General features: G+C 57.5%; 1 protein-coding gene across 3 annotated transcripts; it reads left to right on the top strand.

The window, feature by feature from the left end:
* On the top strand, positions 1,904-14,910 carry DECR2 (2,4-dienoyl-CoA reductase 2). 3 transcript variants are annotated; one of them, XM_003124697.4, is made up of 9 exons: positions 1,904-2,126; positions 6,165-6,233; positions 7,423-7,474; positions 8,341-8,476; positions 9,138-9,262; positions 9,331-9,424; positions 9,615-9,719; positions 10,110-10,300; positions 14,388-14,910. In XM_003124697.4, exons 1-8 carry the CDS (start codon positions 1,963-1,965, stop codon positions 10,298-10,300), a joined length of 936 nt encoding a protein of 311 aa, XP_003124745.1. In that variant the 5' UTR covers positions 1,904-1,962; the 3' UTR covers positions 14,388-14,910. The 3 variants fall into 3 exon arrangements, with proteins under 3 accessions (XP_003124745.1, XP_005655183.1, XP_003354699.1); XM_003354651.4 differs by having other exon boundaries at positions 1,905-2,126; positions 10,083-10,300; XM_005655126.3 differs by lacking the exon at positions 6,165-6,233 and having other exon boundaries at positions 10,083-10,300.

Below are 17,630 nucleotides of genomic sequence, written 5' to 3'. Positions count from 1 at the left end.
GTCTTTTTATGGCTGCACCCGTGGCACATGGAAGTTCCCAGGCTAGGCATTGAATCGGAGCCTTGGCTGCCGGCCTACACCACAGCTACAGCAACACCAGATCCAAGCCACATCTTCGACCTACACTGCAGCTTGCAGCAATGCCCTAACCTTAACCCACTGAGGGAACCTGCATCCCCATGGATACCAGTCAGGTTCTTAACCCGCTAAGCCACAGCGGGACTTTCAGGACCAAATCCCTTTGGTACCACAGTGCCAGACAAGCTTCGAGGTCTCCTGAAATGTTGGTAGCATGACCTCTTTTCCCCCCAAAGTGGGGACATCAAAATGTGCTGTGCTTTGTGTACGGAATGCTCATTATGGCCTCTCCTGTCGCTGAGGGAGAGATGAGGCGTTAAGACCAAGTGGTGGGCAGTGTGAAAGTAGAAAGGAAGCTTCCCATCTGGCACCCTAGGAGGGCATCAGTGACCCTGTCGAGTGTATGAGATTGGCAGAGCTCCAGGGACCTGTCTGAAATCTGGGGAACCCGAGACGAGTCCTGGAGCTATGGACAGGATGGGGGGGTAGCAGGAAGGGGAAGGCAGGGGGCTGAGGCAGAAAGCCTGGTGACTGCAGTGACACTACACATGTCGCTCACACTTCATCCCCAGCTGTGTCCCCGATCACCTGTCACAGTGACACTGCACATCATTATACCTGCCAGGCCAGAGCCGTAGTTCACTTCTCACAACTTCATTGGCATTTGTTGCTCCTAGCTTGAGAACAGATCCAAGCTACAGCTGCAAGCCACTGCACCAACCCACTGGGTCTGCCTGCGTATTGAACCTGCATCCCAGTGTTGCAGAGACACGGCCAATCCCCTTGCCCCACAGCAAGGAAACTCCAGTATCCTGAAGTTTGTTTGTTTTTGCTTTGTTTGTGGGGGTGATGCACCCTCGACATGTGGAAGTACCCAGGCTAGGAGTCAAATCAGATCTACAGCTGCTGGCTTGTGCCACAGCCACAAGGGATCCGAACCGTGTCTGCGACCTACACCACAGCCTGTGGCAACGCCAGATCGCTGACCCACTGAGCAAGCCCAGGGATGGAACCCACATCCCCATGGATACTAGTCAGATTTGTTTTGTTCCCACTGTGCCCTGATGGGAACTCCCAACTCCAGTGTCCTGACCTTTCTTTTTTCTTTTTAGGGCACAACCCGAGGCATATGGAGGTTCCCAGGCTAGGGATCAAATCAGAGCTACAGCTGTGGGCCTGCGCCACAGCAAGGCAGGATCAGAGTCATATGGGCGACCTACACCACAGGGCAACACCAGATCCTTAACTCACTGCGCGAGGCCGGGCACCGAACCCACAATCTCATGGTTACTAGTCCAATTCGCTTCCATTTGCCACCTCAGGAACTCCCTGACCTTCACTGGCCACAAAGGGTCATGTTGGGAGCTGCCTATGGGGCTAGTCACTGCAGGGAACGGCCTTCCAGATTTCATGGCTCTAGTCCCCTTCCGTCTTTTCCTGTGTCACTTTTATGCGAGGAGGGGCGCGTCCAGGACGAAAGAGCTTTTAAACGTGGGGCGTGCTTAGATCAGGTGTCTTAAAAGCACAGCGAGGCCAAAGTCCAGGAACCAACGGTCTGTTTCTGCGTCCAGCTGGCTCCGCCCCAGGCACCGAGTCCTCCCGGTCTAATAAGAGCCCCCCCACCCGCCGCCTCACCCAGACCCCGCCCTGAGACCTGGCCGGCTGCACTGCGCCTGCTCAGGAGCCGGGACCGACTTTCAATCCCAGCAGGCTGTGCGGTCGCGGCGTGGGGGAGCGTGCCAGGCGGTATGGGGGCGGGGCTCCTGAGGAGTGGGCGGGGCCTTTAAAGGAGGCGCGCGGGGTGGGCGGGCAACGGGGCGGGGCTTCCTTGGAATCGGGCTGGGCGAGACTGATTGGACGGGCCGCTGAGGTGTGCGCCCGCAGATGTCTGCGCGTCTCCGGGGGCAGAGCGTGCCATCCAGATCCTCCCAGTCCGCGCTCTTCGCTGTCCAGGCCACAGCGATCGCCATGACCCACCTACCGCCCGACGTTGCAGAGGACGACTGTCTGCCGGAGTATCGCCACCTGTTTTGCCCGGACTTGCTTCAGTGAGGGCCGCATCAGGGGCGCCCCAGGGAGCGGGGCAGGGGTCCGCGGGCGCCTGGGGTGCGGGCGGCAGGGTACTGCGGTTTTCCTGGGACGTGTGAGGATCCCATGTCTTGCAACCAGACTATCCACATGTCTGGGTGCCCGGTAGTTAGATGCAGGTGCTAGTGTTCTGGTCTTTGGAATCTGCAGCACATTCTGTTTGTCTTGGCCGGTGGTGGGTATTTACTGGTAATCCTGAGAGTGTGCAGCGCGACCAAACCAAACGTGGGGAGAAGGAAGAATTTGTTACTTGGGGAAGTTTTGGAGTTCCTGTTCTGGCCCAGCCGTAAGCGTCCAACTATTATCCATGAGGACCCAGATTTGATCCCTGGCCTTGCCCAATGGGTTAAAGATCTGGCGTCGCAGTGAGCTGTGGTGTAGGTCACAGAGGCCGTTCGGATTCCAGGTGGCTGTGGCAGGGACAGGCAGCTACAGCTCGGATCTGACCCTAGCCTGGAAACTTCCTTGTACGTCAGGTGCGGCCCTAAAAGGACAAAAAAAAAAAAAAGAAAAAAGAAAGAAGGAGTTGGGTCAATTTTAATCTAAGTGTACATGTTACTTCATGAAGGCGCTTGGCTGGTTGACAGAGTCCAAACTTTAGGTGACTGAAGTCAGGAGAATCAGAAAAGGTTACTTTTTTTTTTTTTCTGTTATTTCTTGGGCCGCTCCCGCGGCATATGGAGATTCCCAGGCTAGGGGTCCAATCGGAGCCGCAGCCACCGGCCTACACCAGAGCCACAGCAACGAGGGATCCGAGCCGCGTCTGCAACCTACACCACAGCTCACGGCAACGCCGGATCGTTAACCCACTGAGCAAGGGCAGGGACCGAACCCGCAACCTCATGGTTCCTAGTCAGATTTGTTAACCACTGTGCCACGACGGGAACTCCAGAAAAGGTTACTTTATCAGCTTTTTGGTTCCAATTGACTGAGTGGTTGAGTGCTTCAGGCTAATCTTGATCTTTGGTGTTGCTACTTAATCTGACAACAGTTTCTGTATTCTTTTTTTCTTTAGCCGTACCCATGGAATATGGAAGTTCCCAGGCTAGGGGTTAAATCAGACCTTCAGCTGCCTGCCTATGGCACAGCCACAGCAACACTGGATCGGGAGCCTCGTCTGCCAACTACACTGAAGCTCACGGCAGTGTGGGATCCTTAACCCACTGAGTGAGGCCAGGAATCCAACCCACATTCTCTTGGCTCCTAGTTGGCTTGGTTAACAGCTGAGCCACGAAAGGAACTCCTAACGCCAATCTTTAACCCACTGAACAAAGCCAGGGAGTGAACCTGGGTCCTCATGGATACTGGTTGGATTTGTTTCCACTGTGCCAAGACGGGAACTCCCAGTTTCTGGAATTTCTTTTTTTTTTTTTTTTTTTTTTGCTTTTTAGGGCTGCACCTGCGGCATATGGAGGGGTCCAGGCTAGGGGTCTAATCAGAGTATAGCTGCTGGCCTACACCACAGCCACAACAACAAGGGATCCCAACCGAATCTGTGACCTACACCACTCCCACAGCAATGTCAGATCCTTGACCCACTGAACGAGGCCAGGGATCGAACCCACAACCTCGTTCCTAGTAAGATTCGTTTCCGCTGTGCCACCACGGGAACTCTTGGATTCTTTTTTTTTTTGTCTTTTTGCCTTTTCTAGGGCCACTCCCGTGGCATATGGAGGTTTCCAGATGAGGGGTTGAATCAGAGCTGTAGCCACCGGCCTACGCCACAGCCACAGCAACACGGGATCCGAGCAGTGTCTGTGATCTACACTGCAGCTCACGGCAACACCAGATCCTTAACCCACTGAGCAAGGCCAGGGATCGAACCTGCAACCTCATGATTCCTAGTCGGATTCGTTAACCACTGAGCCACGATGGGAACTCCAACTCTTGGATTCTTTTGGGACCTATTCAAAGACAAGCACTGTGGCCAGGCTTAGATCACCAACTGGCTTAGGCCAGAAATGGCTCCTCTTATGTCAAGAAAGCCATGCCTGGTTCACTTTCCCCCAGGGACTGCCACGTCCAGCGCTGCAGGGCAGCGGGAGATCCCGGAAGAGGGATGGCGCGGCATAATAAAACACACAAGACTCTTTTACATCTAGAGGGGGGGGGGGACCAGGAAGCCCTCTGTTCCGCAGAACACAGGTGCCTAGGCTTAGCCCACATGACTTATTGGGGAAGGTGATGTAGGTTCATGAGCAAAATCAGGGGCAGGTGGTGAGAAAGGGCCCTCTTAGTGGCTGTGCTCTTGCACGTAGGCCAAGTTTTTTTTTTTTTTTTTTTTTTTTTTTTTTTTTTTTTGTCTTTTTGCTATTTCTTGGGCCGCTCCTGCGGCATATGGAGGTTCCCCGGCTAGGGGTCGAATCGGAGCTGTAGCTGACAGCCTATGCCAGAGCCACAGCCACGCGGGATCCGAGCCGCGTCTGCGACCTACACCACAGCTCACGGCAACGCCGGAACCTTGACCCACTGAGCAAGGGCAGGGATCGAACCCTCAACCTCATGGTTCCTAGTCGGATTCGTTAACCACTGCGCCACGACGGGAACTCCCCAAGTTTGTTTACTGCATCGTTCAGCAGTTTCCATGGTCTCCAACAGGTTTTAATTGAAAACCTCTTTTGGGCTATACCTGACACCTATGGAAGTTCTCAGGCCGGGGATCAAACCTGTGTCACAGCTGTAACCAGAGCCACAGCAGTGACAATGCTGGATCCTTAATCCCTGAGCCATGAGGCAATTCTGATAACTTTCTGAATAGAGATTTTTAGGTTGAAGTAATTTCCCCCAAAGATCCAGAAAGCCTAGGAATGCAGGCTTTAAAAAGCAGTGTTTTTGAGTTCTCCTGTAGTGCAGCGGGTGAAGGATCCAGCACTGTCACTGCATCAGCCCGGGTCCCTGCTGTGGTTCAGGTTCAAGTCCTGACCAGGGAACTTCTACATGCATCAGATGTACACCCCCCAAAAAAACAAAAAAAAGGAGTTTCTGCTGTGGCTCACTGGGATTGGCAGCTTCTCTGCAGCGCTGGGACACAAGTTTGATCCCCAGCCTGGCAACCTGGGTGAAAGGATCCAGCATTTCTGCAGCTTCAGCATAGGTTGAAAATGTGCCTTGCATCTGATCCTTGGCCCGGGAACTCCACATGCCACAGGGTGGCCAAAAAAAGAAAAATACATAATAGCAATTTTTAAAATAAGGAGTTCCTGTTGTGGATCAGCAGTAACTTATCGATTAGGGTTCGATCCCTGGCCTCGATCAGTGGGTTAAGGATCCGGTGTTGCCGTGAGCTGTGGTGTAGGTTGAAGACGCGGCTTGGATCCCATGTTGCTGTGGCTCTGGTGTAGGCTGGCGGCTACAGCTCTGACTCGACCCCTAGCCTGGGAACCTCCATGTGCTGCAGGTGGTGTGGCCTTAAAAAGAAAAAGATTAAAAAAAAAAATCTGTAAACCAGCTATGATGGAAAAAATAAAAATCATTTTAAAAAATTTAAATAAAAAAATCTGGAGTTCCTGTCGTGGCTCAGTGGTTAACGAATCTGAGTAGGAACTATGAGGTTGCGGGTTCGATCCCTGGCCTTGCTCAGTGGGTTAAGGATCTGGTGTTGCTGTGAGCTGTGGTGTAGGTTGCAGACGCAGCTCGGATCCCGCGTTGCTGTGGCTGTGGTGTAGGCTGGCATCTCCAGCTCTGATTAGATCCCTCGTCTGGGAACCTCCATATGCTGCGGGAGTGGCCCTAGGAAAGGCAAGAAGACAAAAGAAATTAAAAAAAAAAAAAAGACTGACTTCGGGAATTCCCACTGTGACTAGCAGTCGGTTGAAACTGCAGCTGGCGTCCATCCCTGGCCAGGAAGACCACATGCTACAGGTGCAGCCTTTCATTCAACAAGCAGCGTTTCTTGGGTCTGATAGATGTGCCCAGGGCTGGGGGTCACCGGCCAAGAGCACCTCCCCCGACCCCCAGTCAAACAGGGGCCTCTTTAAAGAACCTCTGTTTTCTCTCAGGGACAAGGTGGCTTTCATCACGGGCGGTGGCTCTGGAATCGGGTTCCGGATTGCTGAGCTCTTCATGCGGTAGGCACCGCGCCCTGGGCCCCGGGCTCCTCCCCACCCCTGCTTGCACGGAGCCCCTGGGATCCGGGCGATGTGCCGGTGGGCGCTGGGACCCCTCCAGGCCGAGGGCCTTCAGGGAGCATATGGGAGGGCTCCAGCATCTCCTTGAGGTTAGTCTAGACTTTTGGCTCTGGCCTCAGCGGCCCCATATTTTTTTTTGCTTTTTAGGGCTGCCCCTGTGGCATATGGAGGTTCTCAGGCTAGGGGTCTGATCGGAGCTACAGCTGCCGGCCTATACCACAGCCACAGCAACGTGGGGTCCGAGCCACATCTGTGGCCTACGGCACAGCTCACGGCAATGCTGGATCCTTAACCCACTGAGCAAGGCCAGGGATCGACCCGGCAACCTCGTGGTTCCTAGTCGGATTCGTTTCCACTGCGCCACGACGGGAACTCCGGCAGCCCCACTTAGGCAAAGGTTCAAGAAGTTAAGGTAACGAGACTGCAGGACCATCCAGGTCAGGGTGGGCCGAGTCGGACCCTAGTGCTTGGCAGAGCATGGGACACAAGTCCTGTGACCTCAGGCCCAGGTCACAATTGGTCACCCCCACCTAGGAGGGGTCCAGCGTTAGGTTGGGGTGGGGGGCTGAAGCGGCTTTCCTCCAGGGCCCTGCTTTTCAGAGCTGTGGTCTGCCTGGACCAGACTTGGGGATTCTTCCACTCCGGGTGAACCTTTTTCCGGAGCTGAAAGCTTCGCTGCTTCCCTGAGCAGAGCGTGGCCGGCTGTGCTGGGAGTGTTGGGAGGTCTCGGTGGGACTGGCTCAGCAGGTGGTGGCTGCTTCTACCACTGAGTTTGTCAGGAGGGGAGGCAGGAGAGCTGCCCCGGCCTCAGAGTGGGCTCGGTGTCCCTCAGTGCAGCCGCAGGGACAGCCACCCAGCGGGCCTCGTGCAGAGCCTGGGCCCTCTGTCTGAGTGCACGGCGGTTCACATGGTGTTTGCGGCAGGACCACGTCCGTGTCTGCCCGAGAGACATGGTGGCTGCCCACCCGAGGTCCCACCACGGTTGCTCACCCCCACATCCTCTGCCCACTGTGCCTTCGGCCCTCGGCTGGTGTATTTGCCCCAGAGACCCTGGGTGGGTGGGGGGCTTTGCTTAGAGTCCAGCCTCCTCCCACCTTGCTGCCCTCACGCCTGCCCTCTGGCTTTGCAGGCACGGCTGCCACACGGTCATCGCCAGCAGAAGTCTCCCGAGAGTGTCGACGGTGAGGGACCCCCCCCCCCCCGTGTCTGGGGTGGCTTTGGGGGCTGGGAACCTGGGCCTGGAGGGTCCTGGGTGCAGAGGGTGTTTATGCCGATACCTGCTCCTCTTTCAGACAGCTTCAGTGGACGTGGCCTCTGGGGACACCCGCAGCATGCTAGGCCACCAGGGAACTCCCCTCTTGTCTTTTTTTTTCTCTTTTTTTTTGGCTTTTGAGGGCCGCACCCGTGGCATATGGAGGTTCCCAGGCTAGGGGCCTCATCAGAGCTTCAGCTGCTGGCATACGCTAGAGCCACAGCAATGCCAGATCTGAGCCGCGTCTGTGACCCACACCACAGCTCACGGCAACACTGGATCCTTAACCCACTGAGTGAGGCCCCGGATCAAACCTGCAACGTCGTGGTTCCTAGTCGGATTCGTTTCCCCTGCGCCACAATGGGAACTCCCCTCTTGTCTTTTCAAAGAAGCTAATTATCGGGTCCTGTGCGTGGCCTTAAGCTGGGTGCTACTGAGGCCCCAAGAGAGACCTCTGGGCTCGCCAGGGTCGTGAGGGGAGCCTCCCCACTGCCACGGCCGGTCTCTGGGCAGGGACTGGACGTCTGCTGGCACTGCCGTTGACAGTGACCGGTGACCCATGCCCTGGAGGGTGACGAGAGGGGAGAGCATGCAGGATGTTTGCGAAGCTTCCACCAGGGGTTGTGGCCCTGGGAGGTGGCCACCTGTGACTGTGCCTCAGAGGTTTCGGCCTCAGAGCCCCCTTTTGTGGGGAACTGGGCTTATCATACTCCTGCTCGGATTCTGCAGGGGCTTGTCCTCCAGGCCAAGGTTCCCCAGGCTGCCGCCCACCCCTCTCTCCCTGTCTGGCTCTAGGCTGCTAGAAAGCTGGCTGCTGCCACTGGCCAGACGTGCCTTCCGTTATCGCTGGATGTCCGAGTGCCCGCGACAATCGTGGCAGCCGTGGAGCAGGCCCTGCAGGGGTTGGGAAAGGTCGACATCCTCGTAAACTGTGAGTCACCGCCAGGCCTCCGGTCGGCCAGCGAGGCCAGGTGCCCTGTTTGGAGGCCCCAGAACTGCCCTGCCTGCAGGCCCTGCCCCGGGCCGCCTCGGTTCCTTCTGGATCCGTACGCCTAACCCGAGCACATAGGTCCTGAACTAGGCTGAACCACAGACGGGACCACTCTGGTGTCCTGAAATTCCCCCTTAAAGAAAAAGGAGGGTAAAAAAATAATGAAAAGCTTTTTTTTGTTGTTTTTTGCTTTTTAGGGCCACACCCGTGGCATACGGAGGTTTCCAGGCTAGGGCTCTAATCGGAGCTACAGCTGCCGGCCTGCACCACAGCCACAGCAATGCAGGATCCGAGCCACATCTGCGACCTTCCCCACAGCTCATGGCAACACCGGATCCCTTAACCCACTGAGCGAGTCCGGGGATCAAACCCGCAACCTCACGGTGACTAGTCGGATGCGTTTCAGCTCCGCCATGGCGGGAACTCCATGCCCTGCCTGTTTGAGTGACACCGTCCAACCCATACCATAGCCCCCGTCCAGTCTCTCGTTCCAGAATTTCTCCAGATGCTCAGGTCTCCTTCCCTGTCGGACCACCCTGAGGGTCCAGCTGCCTCAGCCGCCTGGGGGTCCAGTGCCACTGCTGTTGCCTCTCACCCGCAGGTGCAGCTGGGAACTTCCTGTGCCCCGCCAGCGCCTTGTCCCCCAACGCCTTCAAGGCCGTGCTGGACACCGACACCTTGGGCACCTTCAACATGTGCCGCGTGCTCTACGAGAAGTTCTTCCGGGTGAGTGGCCTATGGCTAGGCACCCCTGCTTCTGGCCACCCCCTCACTGCTCTCCTCGTGTGTTGCAGGACCACGGTGGGGTGATTGTGAACATCACCGCGACCCTTGGTACCCGGGGGCAGGTGCTCCAAGTGCATGCAGGCTCTGCCAAGGCGGCCGTGGGTACGAGCACTCCCCTGGTCTGCCCGCCTGGGTTCGGGCCCCGCTCCTGCCCGTCCCTGGAGGCCTGCCCTGTTCACGTGAAGCCGAGCCCCGCAGCGGGCAGTGCAGAGGCCGGGCCCTGAGCCCCTCCCCGCACCTGGGCCACCCCGATGGCAGAGTGGCCGCCTCACACCCGTCTCCTCCTGTGCAGATGCCATGACGCGGCACCTGGCTGTGGAGTGGGCCCCCCAGAACATCCGTGTCAACAGCCTCGCCCTGGGCCCCATCAGTGGCACAGAGGGTTTCCGGCGGCTGGGTGAGCTCCTCTCCGACCTGGCTGGGATGGGGCTGGGGTCGGTGCAGGCCCAGAGTCCATCCTCGGCCGGGGGACGGCTAGCACACCCCCCGTGGTGGACTGATGCTCAGCTGGACTTGGGCAGCTGCTCCCTCAAACTCAAGGCCAAGGGCTGCTGGCCTTGTTGTGTGAGCCAGACACCAGGTGGGGCCCCGTTGAAATTCAGGGCCTTGCCGGGTGAGGGTCTGTATCTGGCCTGTTCCTGCTCCACCAGGATGATGGTAGCACTGCCCCAGCATCCCCGGGTTCAAGGAAAGCTGGGAGGGGACAGGGAGGGCCCCGGGCTCCTGGGGCTTGCAGGAGCTGAGCGTCCCTCCCTCCCAGGCGGCCTGAATGCTGGCTTGCATACAGAGACCTTGGCCGGCCCCCAGCAGAGGCTGGGCAACAAGACAGAGGTGGCCCACAGCGCCCTCTTCCTGGCCAGCCCCTTGGCGTCCTATGTGACGGGAGCCGTGCTGGTGGTTGATGGCGGGACCTGGATGACATTCCCTAACGACGTCAAGATGCTGGCGGCCTTCGGATCCGTCTCTGCGAAGCTCTAGGTGATGTGCCCCTCCCACTTCCCGGGTCACCTGTGTCCTTACCCCTGTGGGCCCTGCTCAGCCGATGGCTTACCCCTCCGTCTCTTCCGTGGGCTTCTAGATGTGTTCTCGGCACGTCCTTGCTCCACACCGGGGCAGGGCCGGGAGGGTCTTTGCCGGGAAGCTGAGTGGTGCCTGGAGGGCCAGCGCGTGGTGCTGCCTGGCTGACTGGGGCCTCCCCTGCCCGGCTGACTGCTTGCCCGAAGCAGACGGGAGACTCCTTCCCTTTGGAAGCTCCCCCGGTGACCCTCTCTGAGGCTGGTGGGCTTGCTGGGCCATGGGGCCAGGGGCAGAATGTCCCTGCCCCGCCCTCCTCCTCCCCAGCCACTCCGAGGGCAGAGGCCAGCCCGTGAGGGCTGTGTGATCGCCCTGGTTCGGAGGCGGGAGGCGGGAGGCGGGCTGAGGACGAGGGCTGAGGAGATGAACCCCCTCGATGGGGCCTGGCCCGCACGCCTCCAGGTCCCCGTCACAGGGTGGTAGCAGGAACCTTCTAGGACTTGGCTGGCTCCTGTCCCCTCCCAGGGTCCAGGGGTTGGTGTGGTGGGGGGACACCCTAGCAGCTCACAGCGGGCAATCACGTTGTGCAGCTGCAGGTGGAGCGGGCTCCCCGATGACCCCCGGCCTCTCGGAGCTGGGCTTGCTTGTAGGCTCAGGTGACGCTGAGAGGCCCTCTCCTCTGGCCCTCTGGGGTTGGGTTGCCTGCAGACACATCAGTGCCAGTGGCAGCCGGGCAGCCAGTGGGAGGGTGTGGACCCTGGGCTGGCGATCCAGTGGCTGGAGCTGGAACGCTCATCGTGGGCAGGTGTGAGAGGGCAGACGGGGCCGATGCCCCACTCCCCACCCCCCGGGAGGTGCACAAGCCTGGCTACCTGCTGCCCTATCGGCTCTGCCGGGGAACCGCAGCATCCTGCTCGCCACACCCTGTGTCTGCTCGCGTCTCTATAGGGGAGCAGGGCTCCGGGGACCTGCGCCCCGCCCAGCCTGAGTGCCCAACCCGACCCGAGTGGCCAAAAAAGAGAAAAAAGGCCTGGGGCTCCACCGTGGCTTCGCTCGAGGGCAGGTTCCGTGAGAGCCTGCTCCTCCGGGTTCTCCCGAGCCGTGGATTGGGAGGGTGTAAAGAGATGCATGTGACCCTTTTTCTCGGGACTGGCTTGTGTGACTGTGGGCTGAGAAGTCCCAGGATGCGCCGTCTGTAACCAGAGCCCCAGACAGCAGAGGCCCGAGAGCCGGGGCCTCCGACGGCCAAGGGCCAAAGGTGGACAGTCCAGCTTCAGCTGAGAGTCAGGGAACCTCCCCCTCTTCCATCCACACTGGTGAGGGCAGATCTTCAGTCTTTTTTTTTTTTTTTTTTTTTTTTTTGTCTTTTTGCTATTTCTTTGGGCCACTCCCGCGGCATATGGAGGTTCCCAGGCTAGAGGTCGAATCGGAGCTGGAGCCACTGGCCTATGCCAGAGCCACAGCAACGTGGGATCCGAGCCGCGTCTGCAACCTACACCACAGCTCACGGCAACGCTGGATCGTCAACCCACTGAGCAAGGGCAGGGACCGAACCCGCAACCTTATGGTTCCTAGTCGGATTTGTTAACCACTGCACCACGACGGGAACTCCAGATCTTCAGTCTTCTGAAACAGATGCTGGCCTCGGAGACACACCCAGAAATACCCTTTACTGCTCGAGGCTGCCTCACGGGCCACGGGCATACCTGGCGGGTGTCCCTTGCTGGCTGCTGAGGCTGGTGGCCTCCATGGCGAGCTGGCGAGGAGGCCCAGGAAATCATGTGAACCGTGGTTAGGATTCTGAAGCCTCAGCTGTGGAGGCTGAGCTCCCGGCCTTGCCAGCTTGGGGAGCCCTTCCATGAAGTGAGGGTGCTTCACTGCTTTTTAGAACGGTAGGTACAACTGGCAAAACGCAGTGGGTTAAGGATCCGGCATTGTCTCTGCTGTCGGACGGGTTGCAGCTGTAGCCTGGGTTTGATCCCTGGCCTGGGAATTTCTTTTGCTTTTTTTCTTTTTAGGGCCACACCTGCTGCATATGGAGGTTCCCAGGCTAGGAATCAAATCGGAGCTACAGCTTCCAGCCTACACCACAGCCACAGCCACGCCAGATCCGAGCTGAGCCACGCTTGTGACCTGCACCACAGCTCACGGCAACACTGGATCCTTAACCCGCTGAGCAAGACCAGGCATCGAAACGGCAGCCTCACGGTTCCTAGTCGGATTCGTTTCCACTGTGCCACAACAGGAACTCCTGGCCTGGGAATTTCTGTATGCCACAAGTGCAGCCAAAAAAAAACCCAGCAAAAACAACACCCAGCACAGCTGGAGCAGAGGGCACCCACCTCGGAGGTGGGCCTTCCAGAACCTGCTCATGCCGCTTGTATCTGCTGACCAAACACATGACTGACCCCTGCGTGTTGCCGAGAGTGTCCCAAAGCGTCACCCTGAGGCAGTGGACCTTAAAATTGCTTTAGGCAAACAATCTGGGGGTTCCTTTGCCCACTCTTGCTGTTGCCATGGTAACTTGGTACAGCCTGGCGGGCATGGACTAGCTTTATCTGCCACCACCGCGGAAAGGCCTGGCAGTCCTGCTGCGTTGTTCTGGGTCTCTGAGCTGGCACCGGCCCCACATGGGTCTCTGGTGGCTCCAGGCACTGTGGAGCCGGCCAGGGATGCTGAGGGTGACTTCATGCAGACATCCTGGCCTGCCCGCATTTCCTCCCAGCCCCAACGCAGGCCTGCTGGGAATCGGAGAGGTGATGGTCCCCAAGCACTCGGCAAGGCAGAACCCCCTTCCTCTGGGCCAGAACACGCCTTCCTTGGGGTGGTCAGAGCCCCCAGCCTGGGCTGCTCATCCCTGACTCTGCCCTGGGGCCTGCGCCCTCTTGAGGGAGCACCGTGGACCTTGGGGTCAGGCTGGGCAGAGGGCTGGGCGAGGCCCCTCGGGCCTCCCCCTCAGGTAACAGGCTGTCTCTGCTGTGTGCTGCAACAGGGGCTGTGGGAGGAGAGCCTGGCTCCTTCTCAGGCTCCAAGGAGGTGCCCTGGAGCTTGGGGCCAAAGCTGCACTTGGGAGGCTCTTCCTCCACCCGCCCCGTGAAGCTGCCCTCCCTCGCTGCCACCTGCTCTCTGCCTCCAGGTTGTAGCTCCCTGGGAGGACAGCTCTCCCATCGGACTCAGGCCCCAGCTCCTGGCGCAGAAGCATGATCCTGCCCTGGGGTCAGGCTCTGGCTCTGAGTGAACTCTGGCCGGGACTTGACTGCAGCACAGGAACCTGGTAGCTCCCGGGGCCTCTAGGATACGTGTGTGAGCTGGCATCCCACCAAGCCAGCTAACTGGAGGCCAGTGTGGGATCTGGCGGTCACTGTGCACCTCAGGTCCCCTTGCTGCTGAAGCCCAAGGGCCTTGGCAGTTTTGGCCGAGGCTGCCTGCTCACACCCCAGGGCCGGAACGCTGCCCGACTCGGCTCTTCTGTCCCTGAGGCCTCGTGGGGACCGGACCCCTCTTTGGACCTGGCTTTTCCTTGTTGGTTCTGACCGGCGCGTCAAAGAAACAGCCCCCAGCCAGGACATTGCTGGGCTCGGGTTCAGGTTCAGGTCCCGGGGGGTTAGGCCTCTTTTACTTTGTCAGCAGAGAGAGGTCTCTCTCTCTCTCTCTCTCTCTCTTTTGCTTTTTAGGGCCACACTCATGGCATATGGAGGTTCCCAGGCTAGGGTTCAAATTGGAGCTGAGGCTGCCGGCCTCCACCACAGCCACAACGACGAGCGTGGGGTCCGAGCCACACCTGTGACTTACACCACATCTCGTGACAACACCAGATTGTGAACCCATGGAGCAAGGCCAGGGATCGACCCCGCATCCTCAGCTTTGTTTCCGGGGAGCCGCCGCAGGAACTCGTCCATGACTCTTCCGTTGTTGAGTTAACTGGTCGTGTGTTCTTTCCTAGGTGACACACACAGTCATTGCAGGGCTTACTAGCTGACCTCTTGGAGAATGGCTTTTTATTTATTTTAATTTTTTTATATAATGACTTTTATTTTTTTTTCCATTATAGCTGGTTTACAAAGAATGGCTCTATTTCCAAATTTTGGAGTATCTGGGGGACACCCATCACATCCAGACCTGAGAGCATCTTGACCCCACACGATACCCGCCTGGCATCTGCTGGAGGAGGAAGAAGGAATGTTGGCCGGGAAGAAGTGGAATTAACCGCCAGCTCCTCCGCCCCCGGACGTAATCTGGACACTTTTACCCAGTGGGAGGTGATGTGAGAGCTTCACCTCGGGAACCTGTGACCTGCGAGGTTCCTTTCGGAAAGGAAGTTCCGAATCCGCTCAGGAACCCCGCCCCCCCCCGCCTGGTCCTCAGCACCCGGCCTGGGTGCGAGCCGTGGATGTGGCTGCTGGGGAGGCATGGTGGGGGCGGCCCGTGGGCTCCATGGCGACTGGAACTGGAGATGCCTTTGCTACCAGGAGGGAGCAGGTGCAGCCACTGCAGAAGGAAGTGTTAAAATAAGAAAATCATGCGAACCCGGCTGAGTCAGGAGGTATTAAATTGTGCCTTACAAATGCACGGTCTATTTTTACTCCAAGAAATGTACTTTCTCAAATTTGAAGGTGATAAAAAGGCCCTTCCCCCGACGAAGTATCGGTAAACATGAGTGTGGCCTGTGGATGGCTACAGGCGGCCCCGGGGAGGGTGCCTGGGGTCCAGACCTAAACGTGACCCTGCTCTGGGTGTGCTGACCCCACCCAAAATGCTTATCTAACGCTAGATAAACTAAACTGTTTATTCCTCAACTAAAACGATTCGGCTGGTAGTGGTTTTCATAGCTTGACTGAGGTATGAGGGACATTCAGTTGGCTGCACGGAGTATGGTACATACGCTGGTGAGCCTGGGCCTGTCTGCACCCGTGACCACCACCACAATCAGGGGGAGTTCCTTTGTGGCGCACTGGGTCAAGGATCTGGCATTGTCCCTGCGGCAACTTGGCCCACTGCTGTGGTGTGGGTTTAATCCTTGGAAATTCTGTAAGCTGAAAGTGCAGCCAAGAAACAAGCAAACCCATTGCCTGCAAAACATTTGCTCTCGCTGCTTGGTAACCCCTCACCTGTCCCTCGCCTGTCTCCCACCTGCCCCTCGTGACTGTGGAAGAGCTGCTGCCCCAGACAGGATGGCACCTCAGGCCTGGGGGGCACGGCTGCCTATTCTGTGAGGGTGTAGAGGCTCCCCGGGCTGAAAGATGGGACAGGAGGCAGAGGATCTGGACCCACTGCCAGGTTCAGAGCCCTCTCCTGGGGTGCCCAGTGGCAGGCTGTCTGGCGGCCCCGCTGGCCCCTTACCCTGGCTGTCACAGGCCTGCGGAAGGATCCTTCCTCCGGGATAGTGCTCTGCCCCTCACCTCTGACCTCTGAGGGCCACTGAGACCACCACTGGCCAGCTTCCCTGAAGTGCCCTGCATGAGACTCCCCCTTGACCCTGAATGGCTCCCCCTTGACCTTGAGCTCTGGGCAGAAGTTTTGCTCCCAGCACAGATGTCCAGCCCCCAGCAGGGCCCTTCGTGCTCAGTGAGGAAAGGCCTGCCACGGGTGCGTCTGAAACTGTCCCCCTTGGGAAGTGGGCTTCTTTCTTTTTCATTTTTCCTGTTTTTTGGCTGTTCCATGGCCTGTGGAGCTCCTGGGCCAGAGATCAGCTCTGAGCCGCAGTTGCCACCTACACCAAAGTTGCAACAATGCTGAATCCTTAACCTGCTGTGCAGGCCAGGGATCAAAGCTGTGTCCCAGCGCTCCCAGGATGCAGCTGAACTGTCGCACTACAGCGGGAACCCCGACGTGGCTTCTTTTTTTTTCTTTTTGCCATTTCTGGGCCGCTCCTGCAACATATGGAGGTTCCCAGGCTAGGGGTCTAATCTGAGCTGTAGCCGCCAGCCTACGCCAGAGCCATAGCAACACAGGATCCGAGCAGTGTCTGCGACCCACACCACAGCTCACGGCAACACTGGATCGTTAACCCACTGAGCAAGGTCAGGGATCGAACCCGCAACCTCGTGGTTCCTAGTCGGATTCGTCAACCACTGCGCCATGATGGGAACTCCTCGATGTGGCTTCTTTAGACACCCAGAACCTGCTCCCCACCCCTCTGGGCTGGGCTCCCAGCCTCACCCTACCTGGGCACAAACGACTCCGTGTTCAAATGGCTGGTAGAGGGGAGCTCACAAAAATGGGCGGGAAGGACACGAGAGTTTGGGAAACGGGCTTGTTAAGTGAGAGGCGAAGTCAGGTGCCTATTTCAGATCACAGTAAAAAACCGCCAGGAGTTCTCATCCTGGCTCAGCGGAAGCGAATCTAACAAACGTCCGTGAGGACGTGGGTTCGACCCCTGGCCTCGCTCAGTGGGTTAAAGACCTGGCGCTGCTGTGGCTGTGGCGCAGGCTGGCAGCTACAGCTCTGAGTGGACCCCTAGCCGGGAACCTCCATGTGCTGCGGAGTCAGCCCTCAAAAAGACAAAAAGACAGAAACCAACCAACCAACCCTCTCCAAATGGCTCGAAGACATACTTGTGAAAGGAAAAACCATCAGTAGACTGGATATCTTTGTGACTCTGGGTAGAGGATTTAATTAATTAATTAATTAATTAATTTTGCTTTTTAGGGCCCTACCCACCGTGTATGAAGGTTCCCAGGCTAAGGGTCAGATTGGAGCTGCAGCTGCCAGCCTACACCACAGCCACAGCAACACAGGATCTGAACCAAATTTGCAACCTATGCCACAGCTCACAGCAATGTCAGATCCTTAACCCATTGAGCGAGGCCAGGGTTCGAACCAGAAACGTGGTTCCTAGTTGGATTTGTTTCTGCTGCTCCACGATGGGAACTCCTGGGTAGAGGATTTACTCATTAAATTTAGAAGGCATTGAGGAGTTCCTGCCATGGCACAGTGGATTAAGACTCCAACTGCAGGAGTTCCTGCTGTGACCCAATGGGATCAACAGCGTCTCTGGAGCCGTGGGACACAGGTTTGATCCCTGGCCCAGCAAGGTGGGTTAAGGATCTAGCATTGCTGTAGCTGTGGCTTGGATTCAATCCATGGCCCCGGCACTTCCATCTGTGGCCATAAAATTGAAAAATTAAATTCAAAGTGTTTAATTATGAAAATTATGAATTTGTTGTTGCTTTTTAGAGCTGCACTCACAGCATGTGGAGGTTCCCAGGCTAGGGGTCGAGTCAGAGCTGTAGCGGCCAGCCTACACCAGAGCCACAGCAACTCAGGATCTGAACTGTGTCTGCAACCTACACAA

This window comes from Sus scrofa, chromosome 3 (genome assembly GCF_000003025.6).
Source record: "Sus scrofa isolate TJ Tabasco breed Duroc chromosome 3, Sscrofa11.1, whole genome shotgun sequence".
Classification (NCBI taxonomy): Eukaryota; Metazoa; Chordata; class Mammalia; order Artiodactyla; family Suidae; genus Sus; species Sus scrofa.
Note: the sequence above shows the minus strand (reverse complement) of the source record. Positions and strands in the feature narration are given on the sequence as shown.